General features: G+C 35.6%; 1 protein-coding gene across 1 annotated transcript; it reads right to left on the minus strand.

Moving 5' to 3' along the window:
• Nucleotides 1–6,170: 6,170 nt before the first annotated feature.
• Nucleotides 6,171–7,213, minus strand: LOC308495220 (putative P2Y purinoceptor 10; the record flags this gene model as incomplete). The annotated part of the gene is given in 2 exon segments (XM_081043146.1): nucleotides 6,171–6,634; nucleotides 6,637–7,213. Coding segments are annotated over 2 exon segments (1,041 nt in total).
• Nucleotides 7,214–7,451: the final 238 nt, after the last annotated feature.

Below are 7,451 nucleotides of genomic sequence, written 5' to 3' on the forward strand. Positions count from 1 at the left end.
CAGTCTTCCATAATTTGAGAAATATGCAAGCCTTAATTAACCTAGTAATGAAAACTTACTACCAAAGTCTTAAAATCCCTATAAGAAATTGGGTTCATTTTCAATGTTATAGAGTACAACATATGACATTTGACAATTAAATTCACAAACTCATCCTAGAAAAAGTGCTACATACCTAAGTGTTCAATATCACTATGGTCACCTTTGAAGTACTCCCCTTGGGAAGCTATGCACCGATGCCAGTGCCTAGTCTACCTTTCAAAGCTATTTTGGAACTCTTTCTGGAATGGCCAACAGAGCTGTCGTAGTATTACCCTTGATGTCCCGAACGTCATCAAAATGTCTTCCTTTCAATGTTTCCTTTAGTTTCAGGTAAAGAAAGAAGTCATTGGAGGCCAGATCATGTGATTAGGGAGGGTGTTCCAATACAGTTATTTGTTTACTGGCTAAAATCTCCCCCACAGACAGTGCCTTATGAGCTGATGCATTGTCGTGATTTTGCCATGACTTGTTGGCAAAAAGTTCAGGTCATTTAACTTTTCTATGCAACCTTTTTAGCACTTCCAAATGGTAAACTTGGTTAACTGTTTGTCAAGTTGGTACAAATTCATAATGAATAATCCCTCTCATATCAAAAAAAGTTAGCAACATCGTTGCAACAAGTTTTCACATTTAATGGTCAGACCTTGTATTATACTTGATTGTGTACTCCCAATCAAGTTCTTGATTGTGTACTCATAAGGACTTTGTGTAAATGAGATTATGTGGTTTTCATAGTGAAGTAAGACTTAATCTGAATCTTAAATAATTTGTAAGACTAGATAGATAGAGAGGGGAAACAAAGGCATAGACAATAGAGAAACAGTGTAAGCAAAAGCAGAAGTGTGTATATTGGATGATTCTTCAGGAGACTTTGGGTTTTTTCATATTTCATATTTATGCAGATTTGATTATTCGATGTTTACCAGATCAGTGATTGTAGAGCTGCACTAAATGAAGGAAGTAATTTGAACATCTAAGTGCCCTTCAACAAATGTATTCACGTCCAAACAGTGCTGCTAGGTAACCTATTCCTGAGCTCAGCTCTCCCGTTTATTACTGTAGGTTCCTCTAAGTTTGTTTCAAATCCATTCCTTCCCAAAGTTCTGAAGACCTTGCCTTCCTATTGAATTCATCCGTAGGAGACATGACTGTGCTCTATTGTATCTTCATTTTTTCCCTAAGGCTATGGCCAATCTCTGATATTTGATTTCTTCAGAGATCCTTAACCCTAATCATAACTCATTGCTCTGAAAGACTGAACCTAACTAAGTCATGGTGGGGGACACGGTAAATGGCTCCTTTTGTTACTCTTACAGGCCTCAGCTAGTATTGCTTTAACCCTGGGAACTACTTCAAACCTTCATATTTTCTATTCTAATAGGTTGTTTAAAATAATTAATAATACCCTCTATGTTGTTATGGGTTTGAGGGGACACTTTATCTCCCTTCCCTGATTCCTTTCTTGGAAGGCAGCTATGCTCACCACTATACCACCAATGCCTTCTACCTGATTCCTTTCTTAATACTACTTCTTCCTGTGTCCTTATGTTTAAGTAATAATTATAGTTTAAAAATAATTCTCATCTACATTTCTTATTGGATCTTTACAAGAGTCTTGTGAGTCAGAAAAGGTAGAGATTATTATCACCACATTGCAGATGAGGAAACTGCTTCAAAGAGGTAAAGTGTTTTGCTCAAGATCACACAATTAAGAAAAGGGCAGATATAGTACTAGAATCCAAGTCTATCTAATTATTATCAATTAGTTACAGCTGCAGACACAAGCTTGTCATTCTTGGAACTCCTGCATTACAGTATTTTGGGGAACAAGGAGTAGAGGGATGGGGTTGGCTATTTGCCTGTCCCCAGAAATACTGGATCAGTATGACTGCATATAGCCCTTCCTATAGAAGTAGGAGTAAATTGGAGCTTTCTAGAGAATTTTGATAACTTCAAGAGAGTTAGTAACCCAGTCTGTTTTATTTACTTCTCCAAATATTTTGGATAATGTTTATTACTCATGATAACAGTAGGCCAACTTCAAAAAAACAGAAATAATATATTTCAAATAGGACTTCAAATACATAGGGAATTCCTATCCAATACCTTTACAGTACCATGTTTCCCCTAAAATAAGTTTTAACTGGAAAATAAGCCCTAGCATGATTTTTCAGGATGACATTCCCTGAACATAAGCCATAATGCATCTTTTGAAGCAAAAATTAATATAAGACGCAGTCTTACTTTTGGGGAAACATGATAAAAGGGAGCAAGAACAGAGTGAGCAGGTAGGTGTTTTCTTAAGAGAATTATGGAAAACAGAAACCTCCAGAAGACAAACAAATAATGATTTTGGAAATTTAAATTACACACACACACACACACACACACACACACACACACACTGGTGATATTTATATTCCAATAAATTTTTGGTGTCATAAATAGCTAGCCACACCTCGGCCAACTGGAACTCAAATGTCTGGCAACCTCAGCTATCCAAACACAGCTGACAGAACCAGAAAGGAAGCAAAATAGTTCTGCATAGCCAAAATAGTTGTCATAAAGTCCATAAACTAAAACCCATATATTTTGTTCCATAGGAGATTTTCCCTTTTACACACACACCCTATCCAAATAAAATAAAATAAGCAGGCTTTACTCATTTTTGTTAAATTGAAATTGTCACAACTATGGCTTTGATTTTCAAAGCCATAATATATTGGAAAGCATTAAATAAAATTATAGGGACTTCATTAGGTATTCCTACTGACAATTGCAAGAAGTAAGAACAGATAGCCTGAAAAGGTGGAGAAAGATACACTTATACCATCAAATATATAAGAACTAAAAATTCATAGGGCCATTTTAATGTAGGTACAAGCAATTCTACAGATTTCAATAGCTCTGAGAGAAGCAAATGTGTGTGTGTACGGTATAATAACTGATGCTTCTTATAATGACCCTCAGTCATCCTGAAAATATTACATTAAATGTTAGAGTTGAAGCTCTTTTTAAATAAGAACAATATTAATACTAATAATAACAAAACACTCATTTATACAGTGCTTTAGAGTTTAGAAAGCACATTCCAAAAAGTATGCCTCATATTGACATCATCTACTCTAGCTCCCTTATAGACAGGTGATAAAAATGAAACCCAAAGAGAAGCAACTTGCTCAAAGTCACATAGCTTTTCAGTGACAGATGTGTAACTAGGATCCTCGTCCTCTGAAACTGGATTAATATTTCTTCAATACACCATGTCCTCATGTTTAAAACAAACTGCTTAAGTGGGTAGGAAAGAATATAATTTAGAAACGTTTCCACCTAAAATGGTGTTTTAAATATTTAGGTACTTAAAGAGCTACTCAACCATTTCTATAGTACACAACTGTCTAAAATACAGATCCCTAGAGGACTTCAGAGAACTTAGGTTTTACTGTGTTTTTTTTAACCTTGTGGTAAATGTTATCCATTTTTGTTTTGATAGGAAAACACTATTATAAAAATAAATTAACTCGAATAAAACGTTTTGTGAATTTTCAATCATATAAAGATAAGAAAATAAATATTTATGGCATCATGCACTCTTAATAATGGGGATATGTTTTGAGAAATGCATCATTAAGCAATTTCATAGTTGTACAAACATCATAGAGTGCACTTACCCACACCTAGATGATATAGCCCATTACACACTTAAGCAATATGGTATAGTGTATTGCTCCTGGGCTATAAGTCTATACAGCATGTTACAACACAACTACAACACAGAACAACACAAGATTAAATCAAGCACAAAAGAAAATGATGCAATCAAGAGATGCAGTAAACATGAGATGTATAAGCCTGCTGCTGGTGTAGACAGCAAACTGTTTTACAGTAAACTTTTTTTATAAATATAACTAATACACTCTAAAAAATAATAAATATATAGTATAGTAAATACATACACTAGTAACATAGTCACTTATTATCATTATCAAACATTATGTACTGTACAGAATTGTATGCACTATACTTTTATATGACTGACAGCATAGTAGGTTTGTTTACACCAGCATCACCTAAAAATGTGAGTAATGCATTTCACTATGATGTTAAAATGGCTATGACATCACGAGGAGATAAGAATATTTTGACTTTCTTATCTTATGGGACCACCATCATACATGTGGTCTAGCACTGACTGAAACATTATTCGGTGCATGACTGTATTTTTATAAAATTAACCAGTGCTTTTTAAAATACTGTTTTAATAAAATCCAATATATGAAAATTTAAGCTTCCAATTTTCCAATGTGTATGATTTGTATTACAAAATGATTTAAACACTGAAAATTACAAAGTAGCAATTTTTCATTTTACACTTATAATACATTCAATCCACCAATGTTCTCCTTACAGACATCTTTACCTGTGAGAAATGAGATCCACCTGAAAAACTATATACATATGTATGAGTCTTCATTAACTCATTGTTCATAATCTATAAAGCAAAATTTTGACTGAGGTTGTATATAGACAAAACTAATATAGTCAGACCATGGCATGCTTGATTTTAATAAACAAATATAGCAAAATATTTTCTGAATGAGTGCCAATATATAAAAGCATGCATCATATGCTTTTCTCATAACTCCTATTAATATTAATAAACTTCTCCTCTTTGTTTTAATTTCTTGGGGTGACAATTGTTAGTAAAATTACATAGATTTCAGGTATACAATTCTGTATTACATCATATATAAATCCTATTATTGTTCACCACCCAGAGTCAGTTCTCCTTCCGTCACCATATATTTGATCCCCCTTACCCTCTGGTAACCATGAAACTATTGTCTGTGTCTATGAGTTTTTATTTCTCATTTGTTTGTCTTGTTCTTTTGTTGTTTTGTTTGTTTTTCTTATATACCACATATCAGTGAAATCACACGGTTCTCTGCTTTTTCTGTCTGGCTTATTTCGCTTAGCATCATACTCTCAATATCCATCCATGTTGTCACAAATGTTCCTATATCATCTTTCCTTAACACCGAATAGTATTCCATTGTGTATATATACCACAACTTCTTTATCCATTCATCTATTGAAGGACATTTTGTTTCCATGTCTTGCGCACTGTAAACAAAGCTGCAATGAACATTGGAGCACACGTGTCTTTATGTATACATGTTTTCAGATTTTTGGGGTAGGTACCCAGGAGAGGGATTGCTGGGTCATATGGTAATTCTACTCGTAATTTTTTGAGGAACCTCCACACTGCCTTCCATAACGGCTGCACCGTCTGCATACCCACCTACAGTGTATGAGGGTTCCTTTTTCTCCACAGCCACTCCAACACTTGTTACTATTTGTCTTGTTGATGATAGCCATTCTGACTGGGGTGAGGTGATATCTCATTGTGGTTTTTATTTTCATTTCTCTGATGATTAGTGATGTTGAGCATTTTTTCATATGTCTATTTGCCATTTGTATGTCCTCTTTGGAGAAATGTCTCTTCAGGTCCTCTGCCCATTTTTCAATTGGGTTGTTTGCTTTTTTGGTGTTGAGTTGCATAAGTTCCTTGTATATTTTGGATATTAGCCCCTTATTGGAGGCACTGTTTGCAAAAATCTTCTCCCATCCAGTTGGTTGCCTCTTTATTTTGTTGATGGTTTCTTTTGCTGTGCAGAAGCTTTTAAGTTTCATAACTTTTCCTCTGTAGTCTACTTTCTTCAAGTAGTGTATATTTTCTAAATAAAACTAGGATAATATTGCTCACTGTACATTTTGAAATGTTGGAAAATTCACCTATGTCCACCTGTTTACAATTTACTTTTTTTTTTTTTCAAAAGAGGGTGAAAAGACTGGAACCATTGCTGAGGAACAGGTGTGCAATTCATTCCATTGTTAATCACTTTCTGTAAAGAAAAATATTTTCTTATGTTCCTCATAGAACAATATCTTTCCATTAGGACAGAAAATATAGGCATGTATACTTCCTTCAGGAGGATCATTTTGCGAATGAGGGAAGGGGGCCATATTTTATTAAGGCACTCAACAACACCATTTTTAAAGAAAAGTCTTGAAGGCAACATAGCTAAACTGATAGAGCATATAGATTGTTCTGGCTAATTGTTTGATTACATTGTCTTGAAATCATTCAAAAATTCAAGAGAGATAGTTTGAAGATCCTCTCTCCTGCGATGAATTTCCAAAACACTATGCTCATGTCTCAGACGTGACTGAAAAACCAGTCCACCACGTTGTGAAAATCTATCACGAAATTCTGAGGTCATAAAATAATATACAACTGGATCAAGACAGCAATTCAGATTTGCAAGACACAGGGAAGTGATGTGGAAACATAGAGTACTCTTAATAAAGGAGCAGTTTGAAAAGACATGTTGCTTCACCATCATAAAGAGTGGGAAGTTGAGGTGGTAGTGGGTAAAACACACAATGAACACCACTGCACACATCAGGACCATCCACAAAGCCTTTTTCCTCTCTTTGGTATTCTGAGGGGAAACTTGTAATTCCTGTAAAGACTTTCTCGTTTTCCATGTGCAATAAGTAATAATTATAACAGGTAATACAAACCCCCAAGTTCAGCTACAGTTATCATGCCAGAGGAGGGAGCCATGCTGATGTGTGGAACACCTAAATCGGCAAAGCAGGATTCAGTGTTGTTGGCTAAGCCAGCACTTCTCAGAATTGGAAGAGGCAAACAAACAGTGCCCACGATGACCCAGATGGCAGCACTGATGTCCACATCACACCTATGTTTCCAGTCTCTGGCCCTGAAGGGCTTGAGGAGAAAGAAGCACCTCTGAAGGCTGATGCATGTCAGGAAGCAAATGCTGGCATACATGTTGAGATACTTCAGGTAGAAGCACAGCAGGCAAAGGGTCCTCTGGAAAGGCCAGTGGTGGCTGATGTAACAGTAATTCCAGAGGTGTAAGGACAGCACATGGGCAAGGTCAGCCACAGAGAGGATGATCATAAAAATGATGGCTTTATTTTTCTTGTTGATGAAGCGACACAGAACCCACAAGGCTGCGCTGTTGGCCAGAAGACCAGAGATGAATATAAGGATGTAGGTGGTTGCATAGCGAGAGTACTGAAATGGCATTTGAAGATCAGTGCACTTTGTTCTTGTACTGTTTGTGCTGTTACTTCCCATCTTGAAGACGTAGATTCCTTCCTTAAGGAAAGTACGAGAGTGATGATTTCTGCAGAAAATAGAGTAAAAATAGCATCAAGGGCATGTCAATCCGTATTTGGGTATATAAATATATTTATTTCCTACCAAAAAGTATTCAAGTGTGAACTCTCATAATTCAAAAGGTCTTTTCTGTGTAAATTGAAAATATCATGCCAATCTAACACTGGATAACAGTATTCTGGAAGATATTTTCAGG

Source organism: Rhinolophus hipposideros, assembly GCF_964194185.1.
Source record: "Rhinolophus hipposideros genome assembly, chromosome: X".
NCBI classification, from domain to species: Eukaryota; Metazoa; Chordata; class Mammalia; order Chiroptera; family Rhinolophidae; genus Rhinolophus; species Rhinolophus hipposideros.